Consider the following 25,728-nt stretch of genomic DNA (forward strand, 5'->3'; position numbering starts at 1 on the left):
AGCAGGGCAAACGGAAGGAAATTTAAGTTGATTCAATGAAGGTGTAGAAAAGGGCACACAAAGACGAAGGGCATACGAGGATGAAAGGCAGGCGGAGGCCAGACCAGCGGGAGACCTACTGACCACACCGAAGTACCTCCATCATCACCTGGACAGATGGGACACCGCTGAAAGGCTTTAAACAAAGGGAATAACGCAATTAGATTTGTGTTTTAGAAATACTATTCCAGGAACAGGAATCCAGTTAGGAGACTGATGCGTTAGTCCAAGAATTAAGGCAGTGATGCTGGAAATAGATGAAGTTTCCATAAGGTATATTTGCATCTGAATGCATATATTAAGTTTAAATGTTTTTATTTCTATTTCTTCTAAAGGTGAAAAGAGCCTGAGGTAAGTCAGATAAGCAGAGAAATTCAAGGATTCTGAATCCAACCATCTAAAAAAGAAAGCAGATGGTCGTCAAGCTGGGTCTTAGTGAAAGGCTGCAAGAAAAAAAAAAAAAAAAACCAAACATGGGGGAAGAAAACGATCTGTTAAACAGGGTTAGATGCAATAAAGGTAAAAATGAGCAATGCAAGTTGTCGAGGAACATAGGACCAGGTTCACAAAAAGTAATAAGGGAGATCTAGACACATTATTTACCGAGAGTACCGTCTAAGACTCTTGTTTATAACATATAAGAATCATAATGGCTACCGTTTATCAAATGTTAACCATGCACCAGGTACTGTGCAAGGTGCTTCAATGGTCATTCCTAAACTTACAATAGCACTGCTGAGTGGGTACTGGAATACCATCTGAGACGAAAGTAAACTTTCGACGAAAGCAGACCAATCAAGTTGAATATGCCACCCACAGACAACTGGCTGGTGGTGTCTCCTCTCTTCTCAACCAGGTCTGGCTCTCCAGACGTGTGGTCCACTTGCTCTCTGCAGGGGTTTCACCCACTGGCAATATGTTACACACAAGCAAGCATATTTACTTAAGTTAATTTATTCTTCTGCATTATAAAACTACCACAATCTGATAAAGGTGGTTTGAAAAATTTAAAAGAATAGGGAAAAAAGACATAATATTTATTCACAACCCCATGATGCACAGACAATACTGCCAACATGTCTTCTCCCTTCCTGTCCTTAATCCAGGCACAGGGATCTTTCTTTAAAAATCTTTTCACTGAAGTATAAGATATATTTTAAAATGCGTACATTTAAGAGTACAGCTTGAGAAGTTTTAACACACCCATGTAACCAGCACCGAGGCTAAGAAACAGCACATCAGCAGTAACCCAGATACACCCCCTCTTGTGCTCACTTCCAGTCACCGTCACTGCCAAGATAAACACTTCCCTGACTTCCAGCAGCATAAATTAAATCTGCCTATTTTTATACTTTATATGAATGGAATCATGTACTCTTTTGGGTCTGATTTCTTTCATGCAACATAAATACATTCATACTCTTGTGAGTAGTTGAAGATTGTCCAACTCATTGTTAGTGTAACGCTATTACATTGCTAATGTAATACTACTGCTTTGTGTGAATAAATCAGAACTTATTTATCCTTCCTTCTATTGATGAGCGGTTGGGTGCTCTCTAATTTGGACCTAACAGCAATACTGCTGCCCTGAACACGCTAGTAATTATCTTTTGGTGAAAGTTTGCATTTCTGGGTACATACCTAGCAGTGGAACTGCTATAGAGTATGCAAATGGGCATTTTTGCCGTCAGTAAAATCCTGTTAAGACAGTGTACTCTGCACTCACAGCATTATATGCATACTTTTTTAATGCACATATCATAATATACTGACATTATGATTTTTCTGTCTGTCTTCTCACCTAGACAGTAGTTTTTCAAGGGCAGAGACCATGTTTATTCATTACTAAATGCTCAGGGTATGTGAAAATTCCTAATCTATTGTTTGTATCTGTAGATATGAATAAGAAGTCTGATTTTACTGTACTATTTAAATGTTTGAAGAAACATTTTCTAAACCCTAATATGTTATGACTACAGTAGTTAAATGTTATTCAAATAAGATTTCATGTCACATTTTCAATTCTGGTTCATCTTTAGAATCTTCTTAACTGAGAGGGCGTACTGAATGATTTGAATGTTGTCAACTAATCCAAGTATAGAACTAAAAATATAAACATGGTAAGAAGTATGGCGCTTAAGCAGGATACAGCTTTGTTCAGAGGAAAATCAAATCAATTAAAAATATCAAAAAAATACAGGCTATAAAACAATTATTCCATTTCATAAAATAAACCTAAAATTTACTCTGTTCATATGGATTGGCTAACTCGATAGAAAGTTTTAAACATGGAAACTAAAAAGTTTGTTTCAGAAGATAAGTGAAATTCCAATGTACAGAAATGTACATGATAAAAGGATTTTCTGTGAGAGAGTCCTCCCTTATAAGAATTACAAAAGAGAAAGTAAAATAAAAGGCTCATTTAGACTGCAGAAGAAGCATTTAATTTGGGGGCAGTCTACCAAGATTATAGTGTAACCAGAGGCATTAATGAGGAAAACAGTTTTCTTTCAACTCCATGTAATAGGGAAAGCAGAAAGAGGTTAGGCAAAATTTACTCCTGAAATGATTACTACTGGCAGTTTTTATATTCATAGTTGCACACTGTTAATTAATTTAGAGTGTATAACAGCAGAAATAGATTAATCCCCCAAACCAAGTCAACAACTCCCGGCATAAAATTTAACATGAAATCTCATTAATGCCAAGTGTTACACAGCCCAAAGGTTAACTTCCTAAGCACTAATAATATTTTTCAAGTCCTACGATAGACAACATAACCAAACAGGTTCACAAGAACAAGGACAGTTCCATACATCAAGCGTGGCTTACAGAAACATTTCTTGTTGATCAATTACTACAGTAATCTATTTAGGAGCTGCTCTCTCTGGTATCTGGTAATTTGAGGGTTAATTTCTGAGAATCCTGTTTGCCAACTGAGAACTGAGCTGGTGGTACCCATAACCTAGGTAAGGATCACAAACAGAGCTCAAACTGAGCTCAGCCACTACCCTCTCTCCTCCAACATATCTGTAAATAATCCAAAGTACCTCCCTGCACCTAACACTTACTTATAGCAAATTTCATCCTGAATTCGAAATATTAAGAATGCAACCCTTATTACTGGTGATACTACTTCTGGAACTATTTATGAGAAGAAGCAGTAGAAAAATACCCCGTGTTGTAAATCACTCTAAAGTCTGACTCTGCTTCAGTTCACCTGCTAATTAACAGGCCAGGCTACAATTTAGACGTTCTCATCTTTGGGAGTCATAGCCCCCTATACAATTCTAATGAAAGCTATAACTGCTTTCCCCAGAAAACTGAATGCACATGCATGTGTACATACATGAACACACAAAGTCACAAACAGACACATACTAACACAACAAACTTGACACACTATTTCAGGGGCTTTAGGGACTGAACCCTTTTTGGATCTTCTAGAATTCTTGGATCCAGATTAAGAGCACTGTAGTTAGGAAAAATAGAGGTATATGGAGTATATTTTTATTTCCTTTTTCCATGCCCAATTTTTTAATCAGCACTTACACAAAGTTATGGAGGACAGACCACAAGAAACAGGAAACTGTCTCTCTCCCATTGGGAGCCCATTTCTCCCATTTTATCCCAGGGCAATACTAGCATGAATATGCAAAGATGTGTACATAAAATGCTCAGCGCAGTTCAGTCCAAAATAGAGGAAAACTGGGCACAATCCAAAAGTTGAAAAGCAAAGGGAAAGATAAATAAATCATGGTACATACATATCCAGTGACCACTGTTACACCATGACATAAATGGTCTATATGCAATAAGGGCAGATGTCCATGACACATATCATTATATGAAAAAAAGCAAAAGCTTCAAAATAATATATGCAGTACAAATCCATTTTAGTTTAAAGAATAAAATAATAGTCCTCCAGGAGACAGAGGAGAGCTATACAGAAAATCTGTCTATGCTCAGAAAAAGTCTGGAAAGATACATATAAACTTTAAACTTTAAACTTTACCTCTGAGCAGTGGGATACACAGAATCAGGAGAGAGAAAGAACTGAGAGAAGAAACAGAACTTACATATCAATGTATTATTGATTATTTTTATATTTTAAAGAAATCAGAAAGACCAAAGTTACCACAAATATTCATGTACATCTTATCAAAAATTAACAAATGTCAGTATTTTTTTCATAAGTGTTTCACGTATCTTTTTTTTTTACTTTCAAGAAATAAAGTATGCCAGATTATATTGATTATCTGAACTCCTATATTATCCGAATTCCTAACAATCCCTATAAGAGGACTGTTAAAATAGAAGCCTGTACTATATTTGTAATTAAAGAAAACATTACACATTCCAGTCAAGATGGAGTCATGAATTATGTTGCAATATGTTCACCATGCTCCAAAATACTGAGAATAATAGAAAGAAGAGGCAAAAGACACTCAACTTTATAGAGTTCAACATTTGGGGGCTCAAAATTCAGATGCTGGCAATGGCTGCCAGGTCCTCCTTCTCAGAGAAGAACTGGGAATTAAAAGGATTCCCTGTAAGACGGAGAACTTCATCCTGGCTCACTGCCTGGGGCTATGTATTTATATTTATTTCATGAAGCTGTGGGCCGATGGAGGCAGAGAACTAGAATCAGAGTCCAAAGGAACTGGGCCAAACCATCACTGGTTCCATGTCTGTAATTCTCACATCCTCACTAGTACAGGGGGAGGGAGTCCCAAGTGAAAAGCTACTCTAGGATGTAGTTCTGGACTGAAGCACCAAGGGATTAGATAGGAGGAAACCACAAAACTACAGAATCCTTAAGGAGGGTCTAGGAAAATAAAGATTAAACTGAATGAGGACTTCCCTGGCGGTCCAGTGGTTAAGACTCTACGATTCCACTGCAGGGGGACACGGGTTCGATCTCTGGTCAGGGAACTAAGATCTCACATGCTGTGCTGCATGGCCAAAAAAAAGAAAAAAGAAAAAAAAATTAAACTGAATGGGAGGGCTCAAAACAAGCTTGCAAACCAAAATTTCAAAACATCTGGAAAAATGAAAATTACTAAGGCAATAATTTTAACAAAAATCCACTTCAGATGAAATCATTTTAAACTTCATAATATTAATGTGTGTCTTTGTGCAATATAAGATTGAAAATCCTTTAAGAAGGAATAAGATATCACATAAAAGAAAAAACAAATATGGTCCTATCAAGTCCATTTTTGTTTATGATATGAGGTAAAGTTCTAATTCATCTCTCTGTATGTGGATATTCCTCAAGCCTATACTTTGATCTCATACAAAAAGTGGTTCATTATTACTTATTTATCAATAAATATAAAAGCTAAAACTATAAAACTCTTAGGAAAAAAGCACAGGAGTAAATCTTCACAACCTTAAGTTAGGCACAGATTTCTTAGATACAACACCAAAAGCACAAGCAATAAAAGAAAATGTTAATAAATTGGACTTCAGCAATATTAAAAGCTTTTGCACTTCAAAAGTCACCGTTAAGCAAGTCAAAAGTCACTGTTAAAGTAAAAAATCAAATCACATGCTGAGAGAAAAATATTTTCAAATCACACATCCAACAGCTTGTATCCAAGAGTTTAAAAACAACAGCAAAAACTCTTACGACTTAGTAAGGAGATGACAAATAACACAGTTAAAAAATGGGGAATATATTTAAAGCCATTTCACCAAAGAAGGTATAGAAATGGCCAATAAGCACATGAAAATATGCTCATTATCATTAGTTATTTGGAAACACATACCAAAATGATAATGAGATACCACACACACCTATAAGAATTGCTTTAAGCAAAAAGCCAGTCAAGAATGTTAGCAAGGATATGAAGAAACTGGAACCTTAATACTTCCTGGTGCAGCCACTTTGGAAAACAATTTGGCAATTTCTTCCAATATTTAACACATATACACCATATAATCCTTCAGTTCCACTCCCAGATACCTACATGAGAAATCAAAACATATTTCCATACAAAGACTTGTATACCAATGTTCACAGCAGCATTATTCATGATAGCTAAAGAGTGCAAACAACTTAAACGTCCATCAACTGGTAAAGGGGAAAAGAAAGGGTTGTCCGTGGTACTGAAATACAACTGTCATTTGCTTGCTTTTATTTCAGTATTTCTAAATAATCCATTTATAAATTCAAAATAGCTATATGCTTAGCCCATGCCTCAATTCTAAACATTACTTAGTCCAGCTGTATAAATCTGTAGCCACTTAAAATGTTCATAATAAGAATTCCCACAGTGAAAATGATTTTTTAATGGGAACCTTGTATATTAACCATTTCCAACTTTAATTAGATTTATCTGGGGAAAACACTATTGGCTATGTGATATAACTAATACTAACTAAACAAAATTTTAATACACTCTAAGTGGTGGAATACTGTTATGTCTAAAAAAAACCATAATGACCAACATTAATAAGAAACTAGAAATCTTTGATTTGGTAGTTATTCACAAATTGTGCATTTTGTTCTATTTAAAAACAAATATCTTGTTCACTGGGACAAGAGCCAATATCTTAGAACTTGTATGCTCCACTTGTACTAATGCAAATGCAACAGAACAGCACTTAACATCTTTTCTTTGCTTGGATACTTAAGTAAAAATCATTATTTTCACAACTGAGTAATGAAAGTCTTGGGCATTAAGCAGATTACATATACAGTCAGCTCTCACTTATGAGTTATAATTTAATATGGTTATTACATCTACTGTTAATGTGTAACACACGGCATCTTATGGCTAAGCACTGCATTTTAATCTAATAATAGCAGCTATAATATTCTGAAATGTGCTTCATGAATCAAAGCCATCATGTGTTCACTGAGGGCTTGGATTAGCACTTCAGGAGACCTAGATCTATTACAGCTTGTTGGAAGAGGAAAAAGGAAGACCGGAAAGCTTTTAAGGCGCTAAAAAAAAAAAAAAAAAAAAAAAAAGACAAAAATAGACAATCATTTTGGAAGAATTCCTTTTCCTCGCTAAAGGGATCCTGTGGAGGACTGCTGGCGGTCTCCTACATCTACTGAAGACATTTTAATGGAGCAGTATGTGCCCACTTTTGGTGACCCAGCAGGCTCTACTCCAAAGAGGCTACCAAGGGGACGGGCTGACACTTTCTAAATTCATCAGAGAAGCAGAAAATAGGAAACCCAAAAGCCACAAAAGGCTTTTCATGGATTCTATAAAGAAGGATGGGGATTCAGAATAAGCTTATGGAGCTGAACTCAGCAAAAACATGATGCAGTTCTCTGCTATACAGAGAAATGATACTCCCCTTACAGCGGCCGAAATACAACAGGACCTCAATAGCAACCAGAGCACACACGTATGAGTCAAACTGGAAAGTACCTATATTTTTAGGCTAAAATCTACTTTCTAATTCATTTTTACCACACACTAATTTTTTTGCAGTGGGAGTTTCCAAATTAGCTTTATTAAGCATTTACGAGGCAGTCACTCTGTGACAAGCAGTCTATGGAGAGAGCACAAAGGTAAATGACATGCTTCCAGTTGCCACACGTACAAAACCGTACCACACGTGCTGACACAATGACGCGAGATGCTTGGGGGATATGGAAGAGGGAGCAATGGGACAAGGAAAGCGTGATAAAGAAAACAACAGCTTAGATGGGATCAAGAGGGCAGGAAGATGACAAGGGCACGAGACAAGAAGGGCAGGACAGGCAAAGAGAACCCTAAGTAACACAAAGCTGTACTCAGAGAATGGGGTAACTTCAGCGTGACTGGAACACAGCACGTGTTTGCAAGGCATGAAAAGAGAGGCGGCTGTGGAGACAGTGGGTGATACGGCTGAGCAAGTGGGGAAGGAACAGAGGTTCAAAAGGTACAAAACTGGGGATAAAGACCTCACGAAAAGCAGGTCTTCCATTGGACCTTGAGAAAGAGTAAAATGTGCCAACTCCCCAAGATAAGAACTGTTTTGAATCCCATGGAGAAAACACCATAGAATTTAATGTGTTTTCATATCTAGTAAGAGAAAACCGAACAGAAACTAATCAATACAACAAGTCAAAACACACCAAAGGACAAAATACACCTACACCACTCCAGGCCCCTGGAAAATGCTATGACTTCAGTTCAAAGACAGTGTAACAACAGTAACCAAAAAAACGTCCACTATCTGCAGTGCTGACGGCAGAACACAATCCTCCTCTGAATATCTCACCTTCTAGAACTGTGATGTCCAATCTGGAACCCAGTAGCCTTGGGTGGCTAGTAAAATTAACATAAATAAAATCAAACAAAATTTAAAATTTGATTCCTTAGTTGCACAACCTTTATTCCATGTACTCAATAGCTACATGTGACTAGTGGCTACCACACTGGACGGTGGAGATACAGAATATTTCCCTCACTGGAGAAAATTCTACTGGTCAATACTCTCCTGGAGTCACCACTACAGGAGGAATAGGAGAAAAACCCTTAAGGGCCAAAAATCACATTACAAACTTCTTTGCAATCCTGAGATCACTTAGCACTGAACTGGGGATACATATGTGTATTCAATAAATGTCAAACTGAATTTTGGTATAAAAGAAAGGATTATGGAAATGAAGTAACTGTACATATTCCACTGTAGGCAAAGCTAACTATTCCTTAACTCTATTAATAGATTCCACAATTGAAGCTTTGTACCAGAGTTCTAAAAGTAACTACACAGTATACAACTACAGATGAGTTCAGCAAGATGAATACAGCCAATTTATAAAGAAGATGTGGTATGTACATACACACACACACACACACACACAATGGATACTACTCAGTCATAAAAAGGAATTGAATTCTGCCATTTGCAACAACATGGATGGACTTGGAGGGCATTATGCTAAATAAAGTAAGTCAGAGAAGGACAAATACTGCATGATATCACTTATATGTGGAATCTAAAAAATACAACAAACTAATAAATATAACAAAAAGGAAACAGACTCACAGGTATAGAGAAAAAACTAGTGGTTATGAGTGAGGAGAGAGCAGGGGGAGGGGAATATAGAGGTAATGGATTAAGAGGTACTAACTATTAGGCATAAAATAAATAAGCTACAAAGGTATATTGTATAGCACTGGGAGTATAGCCAATATTTAATAATAACTATAAATAGAGTATAACCTTTAAAAACTGTGAATCACTATTTTCTGCCTTATATTACATAATATTGTACATCAACTATATCTCAAAAAATTTTTTTAAATTAAAAATAAAATCAATGTATGGAAATATAAGGCAAACAAACAAACAAAAAACACATAAAAACAAAAAAACGGAGATTAGGTGTAGCTCACTTATCACAACAGATGTCTTCCAAAATAGTTACTAGAAAAATGAATGACATTTTACACTTTGAAAGTGAAGCTTACCATTTAAAGGAATCCTGTGGAAACCAATCTATAAAGAGGATTACCATCTCTAAATTTATCTAGTTAGAATATCAGAAATAGCTACTGTCTTTGACCTAAAAAAGTGCCAATTCTATGTTGCTACAAATAGTCATAAAAAGTTAAATTCCATGGAGCAAAGGCTGACCAACAAGAGGGAGATCTCAGTGAGTACATGCTTCCTCCTTCCTCTCCCAGGGTGAACTCTCCTGAGACTCATACATACTTAATGGGTCCAGACAAATTTTATTCATAAGAATTTCAATGAGGAAAGGGAAAAGGGATTAAAATTCAATAAAAGATGGACAAAAGAACTGAATAGGAACCTCACCAAAGAGGACCTCTCCTGAGATAAGTCCATCTCATTAGTAATCAGGAAAATGCAAATCAAAATCACAAAAAGATATCACTAAACACCTAAGAGAATTGGTAAAATTTAGAAAACCACCCATGCCAAGGTGCTGGATTGGAGCAAATGGCAACCTCAGTCACTGCTATTGAGAGTGCAACGGGTAAAACGCCTTTAGAAACTTATTTGGGATTATCGACTGAGGTTGAATGTACACATTTATCTAATAACACAGACTTCCAGGGCTAGGTAGGTCCATGCCAGAGAGAAAGGTCCGCACATGTGCACTAGAAACACGTACAGAATGATGACGCATTATTTTTAGTAACCAAAACTGAAAACAAACCAATGTCAATCAACATTAGAAAGGATAAACTGGAATATATGCATATAGCAATCAATTTCTATACAGCAGTAACAATGAGTCAACTACAACACATATAATAGCATGGACGGATCTCACAAACATAATGTTGAGCGTAACTATTTCCATAAAGTACAAAAACGGGTAAAATTAAACTATCATACTGGGAGGGGTTTGATAGGTTTTAAAGTTGTTTTAAAACAAGAACAAAACACACATGGATCTAGTTACTGGGATGAGTCAGGATCTCTGGAAGGAGAGAGAAGATTAGAAGGGCGTGAGGGGACCTGTGGAAGGCCTGTCGTGAGCTATTTCTTCATCTGTGTGATGGTTTCATGGATGTTTTCTTTATGATACTTTATGATACTTGGACATCTTTGTTTTGTGTATTTTTCTATATATTTCACACACAAAAAAAGTTTAAAAGAACAGTCTTCCCACACACACACACATACACACACACACACACAGTAAGGCGACTGTTTCATTCCTCTCACAACCACCTTTGACACTCCTCCCTCTCACCCTGACTCACCTCTTGTAGCACTCTACTCATCAATGGGGACACACTGATACTCTCTCCTCCTTCTGGATGGATTTGGCAATTCACTCTTTGATAAAGAATCTGAAAAAAGAACAATTGTTTTTAAATTCGCCTCATTTTATAATGCAATTTAAAAAGTACTCTTTTGAGGAAAAAAAAAAACCCCACTATTTCCTAATGATTACTTTGTGGTAACAGGCTTACTATGGGACTTCATGAACACCTTCACAAGGATGCAACCACAGTTTCAGGATCAGAATCAAGTGTGAAAAACCTGATATACAATGTAATAAGTGACCATGAGACGAAAATGTGATTTCCAGAATCTCTTCACATATTTAACAGTACTGTATTTCCAAACCAGAGCACCATCCTCCCTGACACAGATTTAGCCTGTGAATTTTAGGAAATTCAGCTTCTCTCCAACCAAAGCCCATATCCTGCCATTTCCAAAGGACTTGTAAGGGGATGGTGCCATCACTGGTTTTAATTCATATGGTTTCAAGTATAGTGTACAGGACCACTTCTTATATATTTTATTCTTGACAGCACTAACTTTCCCCATTATATTCAATAATTTATTTCCTAATATACTTTCTTTTTTTCTCATACCTGTACCCTTTCTTCTTTACTGTAATAAAGCCAATAACACTAATTTATATCCTAATATCTTCAAATCCCTTTTCATATAAGTGACAGACTATTTTTTTCCATAAATTAAAATTTTCATATTGCTGGGAAAAAAAGAGCACAAATCCCAAATCCACAGACTCAACAAAATATACTTCATACAGTTCGGGAGCATTTACTTTATTGGGAACACTTACTTCTGTCTTCAGAGAGCTGCTGGCAGCCAAAAGAAGCTCAATGCTGCTAGGAGGGCAATGTGTCAAAGCAAAAGCCACGAGCTCTTGACGAGTGGCCAAGTCCTGGTAACCTTCTGATTGTCCTAACTGGCTACAAACATCCCAACTTTTAGAATAACCTGGAAAAAGGGCAAGAAAAAATAAACTGATTTTCACTAGAAGAAAAAATCTTTAATCTAACATGAGAAACGGCTTTCTGCTTAGGTCTTATGTTACCAAAGCAAAGTCAGTCATTAGTGATGCATATGATTATACAAGCAGAAGCACATAAGGATCTGAAACTAGAAAAGAAAGATTAGGTGAGTTTATTGTCTAGAAAGTTCAGTGCTGCTCCAGACAAATTCTTCTGATAAACTATGTTAAATTTTAGATTACCTGACAATGCTATAAATAATCTACTGAGCTTTGATGCTGAGTGAAAGACTGGGTATCTGAATTCAGAGAGACTTGAGCATATAGCCCAAGCACTTGTGTGAGCTTCAGAAAGTTCCAAGTATCACACATCCTTCCCCACTAAAAAACAATAATTCCTCCTTCACTGGGTTGTTAGAAGAACTGAACAATCTTTATTTAAAAACAACCTGTATTTAAAAGCTGTATTTATATACTGCAAAGCCTAGATAAAGAGAAATTATTATAGAGAGCTACACAGAATCATTCACTTTATAGAGATCCAAGGACAGTGCCAAAAATAGTCAGCCCAGCAGAGTTTTATCCTATGCAAGCTTATACTGTGAACTCTTAAAATGCACTTTTATTCTTATTTGAAGGCATTCCAGTTAGAAAGCTGGCCTTTTTTCTAAATATACAGAGTCAAAATTAGTCAAAATTACAGGTACCATCCTTATAGGAATAAAATTATTACAAAGCTCTCCAAGTAAGCGGTAATAAATTAAGACAACAATGATTATCCAGAATACCATAATTATTCTGAACTTAATGTTGCAAAATCACTAGGTTAATATTACAGAACACAGTTCTTTCATGAAACCAGTTTTCTAATGCTGAGGTTAGAAAGCGTTGAGCTTTTCCCCAGAGTTTTCAACATTTTCATGGATGTACTGCCGGACTCTCTCCCTGACAAAACTTTATCCAGGCTTCCCTGAGCCCTCTTCTCAAGGAGGCCTATGCCTTGGCCCAGTCCTTGCTGAACCTGTAAAACCCAGTTTTATCAAGAATCCTGCCAAGTCAGTTCAGAGAGAATCTCTCACCCTTGGTACCTGATCACCCGGGCCTGCCATCAGCAAGAATCCTGTCAAGTTGGCTTAGTACCAATCCCCCTACTCTTTTTTTTTTTTGCAGTACGTGGGCCTCTCACTGTTGTGGCCTCTCCCGTTGCGGAGCACAGGCTCCAGACGCGCAGGCTCAGCGGCCATGGCTCACGGGCCCAGCCGCTCCGCGGCATGTGGGATCTTCCCAGACCGGGGCACGAACCTGCGTCCCCTGCATCGGCAGGCAGACTCTCAACCACTGTGCCACCAGGGAAGCCCCAATCCCCCTACTCTTGATGTCTCTTCGCTGTCATGTTTCACCCACTGTTGACCCCTCGACCTGCTCCTCAGTGGTAAATTCCCAGCTGCCTTTTCTGTATTTGGAGTTGAGCCTGTTCTCTCTCCCCCACTGCAAAATTCATGAATAAGGTCTTCCTTACCATGTGTAACAAGTGTCAGAATACTTTTTTCCTTTAACAGTATATATACAGAAAGTATACATATCATCAGTGCACAGCTCCAGGAGTTACCATGAAGTGAAGCACTGCATTTATAACCACTCGCTAGGAATGTACAGACAATGGGTAAACGGATGTGCTTGAGTTTTCACAGTCAGACACAGCTACAAAAAGCAGATCATTTAACACAGAGCCTGTCATAAGACAACATCACTTCCTACCCCTCCGGGGAATGTATTCTTTAATAGAGAAATTATTCCACAGTATAACTTGCTTATCCTCCAGAGACTTGAGTTATAATTTCAATATGGAAAATTTTAGGGGTGCAAACTACTTCCCAATTACTCAACATTAATTTGAAAAGCATTGTGCTATCTCTTAAAAAAATTAAAGAATAGAAATACTGACAATTTAGTCACAAATTATAGATACTTCAAATTTTTTAAATTTTCTTTTATATGACAAATATATAAAAAGGCATTAAAATATTTTCAAATTGTTATTAAAATTATGAGCCTGTTTTTAATATGGAATGGAAAGCAACCATATCTCAGATAAAATATAACCCTTGAGCCCATTAAAGTATGTATGTTAATATACAAGCACATGGAATACATACTTATCAGTACTCACAAAACATTTCTCAAGGCTTACGAACACAGGGTGGTTGGCTTACCGATTAGGCCAACTGATTTCAAAACAGACCTCTCCCATTATTCACCAAGTAAAGAGGACATGAGCAAAGTGTTTAGTATCTACTTCACCTGTGGCCATCAGCTCCTGACAATGCACATTGGCAGCTTTGTAGTCATGGAAATGAAGTGCTTGCTCTACTAGAAGGATTAGAACCTGTCCACGCCTTTCTTCTGGGTCTTCACCTGTAAACACATGCAAATGACTTACTGATTTGGGCAGTATCAACTGATAGAGGAGCTCCTTAACACTATCTTTCTAATTAATTCCAAAATAGAAAACAGAGATTAGACTGATTTTTATAAGATTATAGGAGAAAAGATCATGGCCACTTAGACCTTCCAATCTATTTATTAATCGTGGAATTCTCTCTCAGCCTCCTAAGTGACCAATGATTAATATCAGTCTCAGACCAAAAGTAAATTGGTACAACTACTATGGAGAACAGTATGGAGGTTCCTTTAAAAACTAAAAAAGAACTACCATATGATCCAGCAATCCCACTCCTGGGCATATATCCAGAGAAAACCATAATCTGAAAGGATACATGCACCCTGTTGTTCACTGCAGCACTGTTTACAATAGCCAGGACATGGAAGCAACCTAAATGTCCATCAACAGAGGAATGGATAAAGAAGATGTGGTACATATATACAATGGAATATTACTGAGCCATAATAAAGAATGAAATAATGCCATTTGCAGCAATATGGATGGACCTAGAGATTATCATACTTAGTGAAGTCAGATACAGAAAAACAAATATCATATGATATCACTCATATGTGGAATCTAATTTTTAAGAAAATGAAACAAAAGAACTTATTTACAAAACAGAAACAGACTTACAGATATTGAAAACAAACTTATGGTTACCAAAGGGGAAACATGGTATGGGAGGGATAAATCAGAAGCCTGGGATAAACACAAATACACTACTATATATAAGATAGATAACCAGCAAGGACCTACTGTATAGCACAAGGAACTCTACTCAATATTCTGGGACAACCTATATGAGAAAAGAATCTGAAAAAGAATGAACATATGTATATGTATAACTCAATCACTTTGCTGCACACGTAAAACTACCACAACACTGTAAATCAACTATACCCTAATAATACATATATATGTATGTATGTATTCACCCCCAGACCAGCCATTCCAATCTAAGTGGGTACGGGAAGAGTTTTCCTCCCAATAGGGAATTTAAATATTTTTCCTATTTATTTAAAAATTTTACCCTTTGAATGTTCTAATTATAATTCATAAATGATAAATAAAAGGGGAAAAAACTTAAGTAAAAAGTAAAGTGGACTTACATTTTATAGTTTCATTGTTATAAAGTTAATTTGTATATCAGGCAATCTGAGCAGGTGGTTAAAGGAAAAACATAAGCAAAAATAGGCTTGAAAAGAATGATGTCTAGAAAAATCCTACAAGCAAAACAAAATTCTCAGAGAGAACAGCCAGGAGTATAGCCAGACTAGAAATCTATTAAAGAAAATGATCCAGATGTTTAGTCTGAAGAAAATATTAATGGTGGCCTGACAAAGCCTTGAGTATATGAAATATAAACTTTGTCCACAAATTCTTTGATACTCCCTTCTAAAGACAGAGCTTAATGCTTCTCCCCTTGAGTGGGGGCTGACTAGTGATTTACTTCTAACAAACAGAACATGCTGTAAACGACAGTGTGACTTCCAAGATTGGCCATAAAAAGCATTACGGAATCCGCCCTGCTCTCTCGTAGATCAACTGCTCTAGGAGAAACACAGGAATTGCCATGTTAAAAGGACACTCAGGAAGCCTTGTGGAGAGCTCCCCGGGGCAAGAGCTGAGGCCTCGCACCACCAGCCAGGGATCAATGGAGGCCTTTTCCAACAGCCATGGAAGCCAGATCAGGAGCAGATGGCTCAGGCCCTGTCAACTTAACTATTTCCCTTGAACTTGGGAGGGCCTGTGTGACTGCTTCTGTGAATGAGACACAATGGAAATGAAGCTACCCAAATTCCAAAGCTAAATTATAGAAAAATGACATGAAGTTTTGCTGGTTTCTGTTGGGATGCTGACTCTGGGATCCCTCAGCCACGTAAGAAATCTGGGTAGTCTGAGAACACCATAAGGAAAGACAGTAAGGAGAAACCACACAGAGAAGAGAAAGCCCTAGCTACTCCATGCCCCAGCTTTTTAAAAAACCTTCTCAGCCCAGATGCCAGACATGTGAATAAAGCAGGCTTTGAGATGAGCCCATCCCTAGCAGCTATATCTGACTGCAATTTCATAAAAGACCCTGAACTTCCCAGTCAACCACCAGAACTGGGAGAGATAAAAAGACGTGACTGTTGTTATTTTAAGCTACTAAGTTTGGGGGTGGTTTGTAAAGCAGCAATAAATAACCATAACATTCTATAAGCTTCAGATACATGTCACCTGTCTGTGATCCCTTTCTTAATACCACTCCACCCCCAGCAAAATATTAGAATTGTCTTTCTTCAAGTTCTATAACATTTGTTTACAGAAGCCATGTGCTACCATCACACCCCACAATGCAGCATAATTCACTGCTTCCGTAGACCTCTAAGATTCTAAATCCCCAGAGGACAGCAGGTGTGTAACACAACCCTGTATCCAAAGTACCTGACAAAGTGATATTACTTTAGCTCTCTGAGGCCTCTATTTCTCCATCTGTAAAATGTGGCTAATAAGAGGCTGTTGTGCACAGCAAAAGAGGTAGTAAGTTAAAAGGGCACAGAAGGGAACTGTCACACAGCAGTCACAGGTACGTATCAGCTATTATGTGCACTCAGGGGGCTCACAATAAAAACACTATGTTGAATGAAATGTAGATACTAGTCTTGTTTTTTAATGATACTGCACTGAAGTTATAATACAGATTCCACATTAAAGTTTGTGAAATAGAGGTGGCCAAGTTGAGATGGCTCCAAATACGAGAACTAAAATAGGTGCAATGAAGAAAAGAGGTCTGAACACCATGTGGTCCACATAAATGTGCTCTGCAGGACTGAAGAAGAATGTTCATACCATTATAAATGCAGGTTGGCCAAGATCACTGATCTTCCCATTTCTATGTCAATGTCACAAAGACAAAAATGGAAATTAATCCTAGTAGGCAGGTACATGGAAAATGCAGACGGCATCCCTGACTGCTTCATTAGTTTCTATGAACTGGATCCTTATGAAATTCTTCCCTGATGATCAGAGTGCTTCACAGTTTACAAAGTGCTTTTATATGCATTAACTCATGTGGGTCTCTTATAATCTGGCAGGTGAAGCAAGGGGGGGTGTCATTCCTATTTTCCAGATGTAGAAACTGAAGCTTGAGTCATTTAGCAAATGAACAGGACAGTCAGGAGTGGACCAATCTTCTGACTCCACACCCAATTTCTCCGCAGCCATCTGAGATGCCTCATGATGGATGCCTGGCCACAGTCACAGTGTCGGCACCTTTCCAAGGCTGCTGCAAGTCCAAAGGTGAAGATGCTAGTGTTATGCTTTTGGACAGGCTAGAAAAGGACAACTGACACGATAAAATTTACTAAAACTACAGGCCTTAAGAAGAAGAGTTCTATACAAAAAAAATTTTTAAACATTAATAAGTGTGTCCACTAAATAAACTAAATATATATTTTTTAAAGTTCAAAATAAACAAAAATCCCCTTTACTGTTTTTTAAGCTAAAAGTGGAATTTATCTCAATTTAAGTAAAACAATTCTGGGGTTAGAAGTCTCTTTAGGCAGGATTAGATCCAGAGGCATGTAGTATATCACTGGGGTATTTTCTTTCTCTCTTTCAAATGGATTTATTTTCAGAAAACTGATCAGACGAATGACTGCCAGCATCCCCAAGGTTGTATACCTTTACGACTTTCATTTGGAAAGGAAGAAAGAGCCTCTGTCTTCCTGTGTTTATATATCAAGCATCAGGAAAGATTTTGATTGGTTCTGTTTGAGCCACACGGTCATCCCTGAACTGGCTGGTGGATAGAATACTGTGGCCAACAACTGTGACAAAGCATCTTGATTGGCAAGTCTCCCGGGATCACATGGACTGGGAGATGGATGGTGTCCCAAAGGAAGACCACTTACCAAACAGACAGACGTGTAGTACAGATAACTAGTGTTTCAAGTCAGCAGGGGGTTCGTGTTTATTCTTTTAGTTGAAATGGGAAGGTAACTGTCACAAAATTGTGCTGGATCCATTTGAAAAATTTAAGTTGCACATTTAAAATCTGTTTAGGAAGATGAGGACCCACTTGACGATGTCCATCAGGTGGGATACACGTTGGATAAGTCAAAAATACAAAAGAAAAGTATTAAAAGATTGGTAAACAGAATAGTGCAAAACATGAAGTGTAGAGTCAGAAAGACTTTCCTTGAAAGCAATGGCCTGCTATTTAACCCTGTTGAGCAAGATACTTAACTTCTCTGATCTTCAATTTCCCTTGTAAAATAGGAAGAATACATCATCAACACCATTTAACAGAAAATGAAATAACATAGGTGAAAACCTGACCAAATAGTAAAGGCACAAATTTTTCTAAGAAATTATTCAGGATCAAAAATATCACACCAAATTTCAACACTGAAGGTGAACTGGTAGGGCTGGCTGGTCCTACTTTTCAGTTTTCTGGTTATAACTGGTAACCCTGAGTTCTGTTTCTGACCTCGAAACCACTTTGTGGCACCCCAAATAAGCCTGCCCTCGTTTAAAGAACAGAAGGTCCAAGCAGCTCAGTATAGGTACACAGCTTTATAACATGCCAACCTTTCTAGCAAAGACAAATCCTTGCCCAAAAGCAGCTCCTCTGACACCTATAAGCACATATTCCAACGTTTGCCTAGGTGATGTCGAGAATAACACAGATCCGTACTCTGCAGTTTAGCATTCAAAACTTACCTGCTACCCTCAGCAGCTCAGCCAGGCCCAGCAATTTGGTAGATTGCTTGTAGCACATCGGAGACTGGCAAATACACTCCTTGATGAGGCCGATCCGATCAGAGCACAGTCGCACTACAAAGAAAGACATACTTTAGACTTGTGACCAGGGACATAACACTTTGTTATGTCAACCAAACAAAATGAAAACTGTGTTAACCCCCAGATCAATAAGAATTAAGTAAAAGACACAATTTTTTAAAAACAGTAAAGTTACTGTTGCTTCTGAATAAATAATGTAGGACATGGATCTTTTCTTTATCACCAAACTTCTGAAACACAGCAAATGAACTGGCATTCTGAAGCTAAGAAAAAGTGTCACCTTTTCAAGTGCCAGGTCAGGACTTAGGGAAAATTTTAAAGAAGGCGGTATCTGTCTTTGAAAACTTCGCATACTTCCTGGTACACCAGTCGCGCCACCTTACCTCAACCCCCTAAAATCCATTCCATGTTCCAAATATGCATCTTCTACCTCCACCACATCATACCAGTTTGGAGGGCAGGAGTCCTCAAAGCGCTCACTGACCCAATTTATTAACCGTTCTCTAAAAACAGTCCCCATCCTCTCACTTAAGCTAGATGTTAGGAAAATAAAACATGTCTGATCACACTAATTCACACTATGAGGTAATTAGGCACACTTAAAGGAGGAAAAAAAAACAACTTGAATTAAAGAGTATGATGTATATGCTAGGAAGAAATGGTATCTATTCAGGATAGAGGCGTTAACTTTTAAGAAACATGGCACTACCTGGGAAGCTGGGACCCAGTAAATACAACAGCAACAATTATCATGATAGTAGCTGACATGAAATGAATATGACCTGTGTCCTAGGCACTGTGGTAGGTGCTTTATGTGTGTTAATCCTACAAGGCAGAACCTAACAAGGCAGGTACAATTATCCACAGGGGAAGAAACTGAGGTGCAGAAAGATTAAGTACTTTGGCTAAGGTCACTGAAAGTGATGGGACCTGAATTCAATCCAGCTCCTTAAATATTTTTCACACCTTCATTCCTTTATCCATTCCTAAATCCATGGCTATATAACATACATCCTATTTTCCCCCAAAACTTCTTCTAGGTAGGTGGGAGGGGGCCCAGGGATTGTGGATATAAAGGAGAAAGGTAGTAGTTTTTCTTTGGAATAGGCTTTTTTTTGGGGGGGTGGGGAGTAAATTTTCATTATGACTAAATTTCATACTCACAGAAAGCTTGCAAGAATGGTACAAAGAACTCCTCTACAGTTTTTGCCAAGATCAACCAATTGTTAATCATTTGCTCCATTCACACTTGCAATCCTGCATGCCCTTCCACCCTTCCCCCAAACATATGCATATATACACATAAACATATGTATCTACACACATCTATTTTTCCTGAACCATATGCAAATACCATGTCTTTTTATCCATAAATGCTTTAGTGTGTATTGGGCTATTTCAAGATAGCTATTCATGCAACTGCTAGTACGGTAGTCCTGTGGTGGCCTTTACTCTAAAATATAAGGTAGATGTAGACTTCAGTTACTTCACAATCAGGATGGCTAATATCTAATCTGAGCACAGCTTCCACAGACTGTATTGTTTTCATGTCACAAATACCCACCTCACTAACTTTCAGGTTGGCCATGTGACTTCTATAAGCAACGAAATGTGAGTGGAAGTGACATATGCCACTTCTAAGCAAATGCTTAAGAGTCATCATCACGGGATTCCTGATCTTTTCCCTCTGCTGCTACAATGCCAGGTTTAAACTTACCATATCACACTGAGATTTTTGAGTTTGTTTTTCATTTTTTTTTACTATAGGACAGTCTAACAAAAACTAACTGATACAATATATTTCAAAGTTTTTCATAACTTTTCTCAATCAAAAAACTGGGTTTTTTTACCTCAACATCTGCTGTTTTATGTGTTTTTCTCCTAGTATATATACTTTTAAGAAAATGTGTATCATTACTTCAACATTTCAGATTCAGTAACTATGAGAAAGATACTTTCTACATATTTCTAACCTGATTTTCAAAACAACACTTATAGATATTAGCATCATTCTATGTACCTAAAAGCCTGGGTTTTCACAGATGCTTCAATGGTCTTGTTTGATGAATTCTTATATTCTTCTTAGAGAAACTCAAGGTTTATAACTCTAATAAGCTGATTTCCTTACTGTTACCACTCTTTCTAGCTCAATAAAATTAAGGTGGAAAACTGAAACTACACATGGCAATGGATCATCATTTTCTCTAAACTTCCTTTTACTGGAATGCTCAAGTTTGGTTTTCTGCTTGTTGCCCTAAGCATGCTATATTACTAAGATTTCAAGTATATTAAATACATTTGGAGAGTAGGATTCTAACAGAATGTAACTGCCATGTTAAAATGACTTTTTATTTTATTCATCTATCTTTTAAGCCTCTGGACAATCACTATACCAGTTCTCTTTTACTGTTTACCATAGGACATGCTAACTTATATTTCAAAATGCAATTTCTTATTTAAATTAATTCAAGCCATAGATGTTATTATCTTTCCATGAAGGGAAGAGGTCTTTTGATGCCTAAAATTCCTTTTCAAACTGAAATTAATGACCAAGAAAAGAATAGGCATATTTGTATCTTTTAATAATTGAGGATTCCTCAATTTCCTCTGGATCTCACAAATATTTTTAAAAACTACTACAAGACACACACACACACACACACACACACTCCCATCTCAGACATAAGAAGCATTTATTGACCAGGTACCCACACGGCAAACAGTCTCATAACAACCTTAGGAGGAAGGGACAGCACAGGCCCAGCAAAACACAGATGTAACATTTCAGTTTCGGGCTTCCCTGGTGGCGCAGTGGTTGAGAGTCTGCCTGCCGATGCAGGGGACGCGGGTTCGTGCCCCGGTCCGGGAAGATCCCACATGCCACGGAGCAGCTGGGCCCGTGAGCCATGGCCACTGAGCCTGCACATCCGGAGCCTGTGCTCCGCAACGGGAGAGGCCACAGCAGTGAGAGGCCCGCGTACCGCAAAAAAAAAAAAAAAAAAAAAAATTTCAGTTTCGGTCGCTCAGGAAAGGCATCAAAGACTCAGAACATATACGGCTCCTCATGGAGTTGCAGAAGGACACATCGGACCATACAGGTGAGGAAGGAGATAATGTGTAGGTCAGTCACTCAGCTGATGACTGAGAGCACGGGTCAGAGTTTCCTTCTCAAAGAATCTTTTACTTTCACTCCTCCTCATCAGTAGAGTATTGTTTACTGTTACATATGCAAGTTCTCGAGCCAGACAGACTACCTAGCTCCACCTCTAACTAGCTGTGTGACCACAAGTAAGCTACTTAACCTCTCTGTGCCTTGATCTAGAAAAATGAAAACAATAATAGTCACTACCTCACAGGGTATGTACAAGAGTTAATAATTACATGCAAAGTATACTTAGAACTTAAAAATCACTCAATTATTATTATTATTACTAACATAGTCACAGAAATGCTTAGGTATTGGATTCTCTAGTATAAAGGTTCTCAGTGTTCAAGATATAACTTTCAGGACTGTCCAGGGAATATTTTACTATTATCTCCAACTGAGGAAGGTAAAGTTCAAAGCCATTAAGTTGCCACAGATCACACACCTCAAGGTGGCTGAATCAGAATTCAAACCCAACAAGACAGAATCAGGCCTGCATGTCACGCCTGTCAGTATATTAGGCCCTCAAAGGCAAGAGGTACCCCTGCATTATTCTGGTTGCTGGAATACAAGTGCCTAAACTAATCTTTATTGAATGTAAGGAAAGGAGAGTGGAGGAGGAGGAAGGGACACAGGGAGGGAGGGAGGGAAGGAGAAGGAGAAAGTAAGTAAGACCACTCTAATTCTGCCATCATTAAGAGGACCTCCAAGGAAGGTAATAAAATGACAGCTGATACTTAGAGAGCTCTCACTATATCCCAGGCACTACAAACATACAGACTTCATCTTTATAAGCAACTCTATAAGGTACTCATTACTACGCTCATTTTGTAAATGAGAAAGTTAAACACAAAGAAAGGTTAAGACACGTGTCCAGTTACTCAGCAATAAGTGGGAAAATGGGCTCCCGGCTGGGCTTGACGCAATGCTGTAAGTCTGGAAGACCGACGTACTCTATTGTAGAAAGAACACAGGGATAACTACAATATCCTAAATTGGTTCACTTGAATAGTAAGAATAATTTACACAACATAAACACCCAAGATATGGGGAAAAGCACACATATATACACACACAAACACATCATAGGCAATTCTTACACGAGGCATTATTTTTTATAGGATATTTGTAATCCTGTTTTCTATGAACTCATGCATTATAACTTATCTAGTACCACTAGCCCTCACCTGCTGAGAGGTGCAGCGACTCCTGTAGTGTAGGCAAAGATGGCTTCACAACAAAGCAAAGTGACAAATTAACTACTGTACACTGACTACAGTAAAAAATACCTGGACCATTAATCTTTAAATATCAAGTTACTTTGTTCATCCAATATTACTGATGAATACTAAAACTTAAATTATATCTGTGACATAAATACAACAAACAGTACACAAAAAGAATATTCCATCTCCACATCCAGAAGTCATTCTAATAGGAAATTCCAAATTAATATATCAAACTGAAAAGCTGTAAAAACATGAAAGAAAGTCTTCCTTAAGACTCTGCTCAGTCAGGAAATTTCTCAGAACCTACAGTTTGGTTGCAGATATTCAAACCCATCAGCTGATGTGCAAATATTGCTAATTGAGCACTGAAGAAAAATCAGAGCACAATGTAATTTTCAAACTTTAATAGCATTTGGGAAACCATTTTTTGTATTCTATCAATCTGCTTGAATTAAATAACTAGCTAAAATATACACACACACAGAGTCAAAGCTATAATGACGTGACCTAACAAGAGATAAGAAAGACAAAAGTTTCACAGTGCTCTGGACTCTCTCGTGACTGAAATCTTCAATTAAAAATGTAAGTGTTTCGGGGGAGGTGGTTAATAATTTAAGATATTTGAGAATAAACTGAAAATGCTTTTTGGTAACTCTGATTAATCCTCACAATTTTAAGAAGCTTTGAGCTCAAAAATTACATGAATGGTGCAAGTGAATAGAATTTTCTAGTGATTTAACAGTCACCTTGAACACAGTTGTTTCAGATGTTGCAGGCTATTTATAAATCACATACAAATTACTGTCAAGCAAAGATATTCAAGGTAATAGTAATATGACCTTTTAAAAGTCTAATAAATTTGTCTGACAAGCAGAACTTTAATTTTTAGTAAAACTGCAGTGGAAATCCACATGAAAACATGAGAATGTCTCTCCTGCCTCATATTCCCTAAGATCCACCTGACTCAAAGCACCTCAGAAGATAAAGACACCAAGGAACCTTTAACAGGCTATCACTGACCGAAGATACTAGAAGTTTAGAAAAGAAAAAGAGAGACACACACACAATTCTGATGAAACTTTATCAAAAACCAGAGAGATGGAAGGAACTTAGTTATGCCTCCCCGACTCCCAATTTCAACCGTTTCCAGAGTTAAGAACAAAGATAAGAGCACTTTGCTGTACACCTGAAACTAACACAACACTGTAAATCAACTATACTTCAATAAAAAATAAATAGTAAAAAAATATATTTTTTAAGAATAAAGATAAGAGATTACATGGAAACTAGCCAAGCATACCGCTAATCACCAAGCATACCGCTAATCACCAAGCATACCCACTTCATTTAGGGGAATGAGGTCCGGGATTGAAAATCTACCTCCTTCTTGTCAGGTAAGGTTCAGGACACTAGGAGACGCCCACTGTCCTGATAGGACAGGTGACTGTGTAACAGCAGGATTGTTTGAGTTGGTACTAACCTGACTTCTACCTCTAGGTAAAAGAACTTGAGCAATGTTAACAAATTGCTAGTAATTTAATTCTAAACAACAACTTCCTGTCATTCCGGCTGTTTAAAAAAAAAAATCTGTTTAATTAAAGAATATTCTACAGTAAGCATAAAAACAAATAAACTATTATCATTTATAGCTAATTCTAAATCTATGCAACTGAAGCAAATAAATAAATTGCAATCCAAAACTGATGTAAACCTGAAACTCTCATCCATATTCCCCACTTTCTTTTTTTGTTTCTATCCAATAGCCTCACTGCTATACTGTTATTGAGAAATGGGGCAGAGGGAAGAATCTATTGATAAGGGACTAAATAACCGAAAGTAGTCTTTAGTTAAAAACCTAAAAAGGAACACGAGTGAACTAATGCAAAATAAGTTAATAGTAGTGCAACACTAAATAGAAAACTCACCTTGCAAAGGCAGAATCTTTACCCCAAATTCTTCGAGGCACCCCAGGGCTTGGATGAGGTCTAGCTCCTCTTGAATGGCAGCGGGTCTATCTGTTATCAGCTGTAAGCAGCACCTAGGAGAAATTCATTTTTAAAAAGGAAAAGTAACATATGTTCAGCTAAGTTGCCTTTCTATGATCAACAACATAGAGATCCAACACATTTATCAAAAACCAACTTCCTTCCAGGTATTCTGCTAGAGGCTTTCTGATATCTTATTTAATCCTCACAGCAAGCCTGTGAGACAGGCAAATATCACCATCTGCTTTTTAAGGAAGCCAAAATTGAAGCTCAGAGGTGAAGCAATTTGCGCAGGGTTATGCTGATAGTGCGTAAGGTATCACAGTATAAAGCAAGACACGTTAGCTCTGGGTTTAGTGCTCTGGTCACTGTTGACTCAAAAGATAATGATCATG

The 25,728-nt window shown here is 37.5% G+C and overlaps 1 protein-coding gene across 2 annotated transcripts in view; it reads right to left on the bottom strand.

Moving 5' to 3' along the window:
• The window catches only part of NBAS (NBAS subunit of NRZ tethering complex), a 345,026-nt gene that overhangs the window by 152,733 nt on the left and 166,565 nt on the right, over positions 1 to 25,728 (bottom strand). For both annotated transcript variants that reach the window (XM_060116919.1, XM_060116918.1), the window contains 5 exons: positions 25,274 to 25,386; positions 18,894 to 19,007; positions 14,042 to 14,155; positions 11,570 to 11,727; positions 10,734 to 10,823 (listed from right to left, as the gene is read on the bottom strand). In XM_060116919.1, coding sequence (XP_059972902.1) covers positions 10,734 to 10,823; positions 11,570 to 11,727; positions 14,042 to 14,155; positions 18,894 to 19,007; positions 25,274 to 25,386 — 589 coding nt within the window. The remainder of the gene's footprint in view (positions 1 to 10,733; positions 10,824 to 11,569; positions 11,728 to 14,041; positions 14,156 to 18,893; positions 19,008 to 25,273; positions 25,387 to 25,728) is intronic.

The sequence above is a fragment of the Mesoplodon densirostris genome, chromosome 14, assembly GCF_025265405.1.
Source record: "Mesoplodon densirostris isolate mMesDen1 chromosome 14, mMesDen1 primary haplotype, whole genome shotgun sequence".
NCBI classification, from domain to species: Eukaryota; Metazoa; Chordata; class Mammalia; order Artiodactyla; family Ziphiidae; genus Mesoplodon; species Mesoplodon densirostris.